At 60.8% G+C, this 339-nt stretch overlaps 1 protein-coding gene across 1 annotated transcript in view; it reads right to left on the bottom strand.

The window, feature by feature from the left end:
• SUPT5H (SPT5 homolog, DSIF elongation factor subunit) overlaps nucleotides 1–339 on the bottom strand; it is a gene marked incomplete at its 5' end in the record, with an annotated part of 9,277 nt that overhangs the window by 1,206 nt on the left and 7,732 nt on the right. Inside the window, one exon of the mRNA XM_017733554.1 lies at nucleotides 265–336. Coding sequence (XP_017589043.1) covers nucleotides 265–336 — 72 coding nt within the window. The remainder of the gene's footprint in view (nucleotides 1–264; nucleotides 337–339) is intronic.

Raw genomic sequence — 339 nt, 5'->3', positions numbered from 1 at the left:
GTATCTGATCAGCCACAGGTGCTTATCAGGTACCCCTGAGATAAGGGGCAGTCGGTGGCCACTAAGGGGTCATTTTTTAAGGCATCGTGCGGCTCTGGAGGGGCTGTGGATATTGGGGAAAGTCTTGGGGTCCCGGGGCAGGTTTTGGGGGCTCTGGGGGAGATTTTGGGGTCCCAGGGGTACCTGATAAGAAGGGGGCACCTGGTAGCCCATGGGGCTCTGGAGAGATTGTGGATATCAGGGGAGGTTTTGGGGTCTCGGGGTACCTGGTAGGCCATGGGGGACGGCGTGGGGTGGTAGCTGGCCGGCGAGTGCGTGTTCTGGTAGCCCACGGGGCTC

Source organism: Corvus brachyrhynchos, unplaced genomic scaffold (assembly GCF_000691975.1).
Source record: "Corvus brachyrhynchos isolate BGI_N302 unplaced genomic scaffold, ASM69197v1 scaffold1135, whole genome shotgun sequence".
Classification (NCBI taxonomy): Eukaryota; Metazoa; Chordata; class Aves; order Passeriformes; family Corvidae; genus Corvus; species Corvus brachyrhynchos.
The sequence above is the reverse complement of the archived record's forward strand: the minus strand, read 5'-3'. Positions and strand labels throughout refer to the sequence as shown.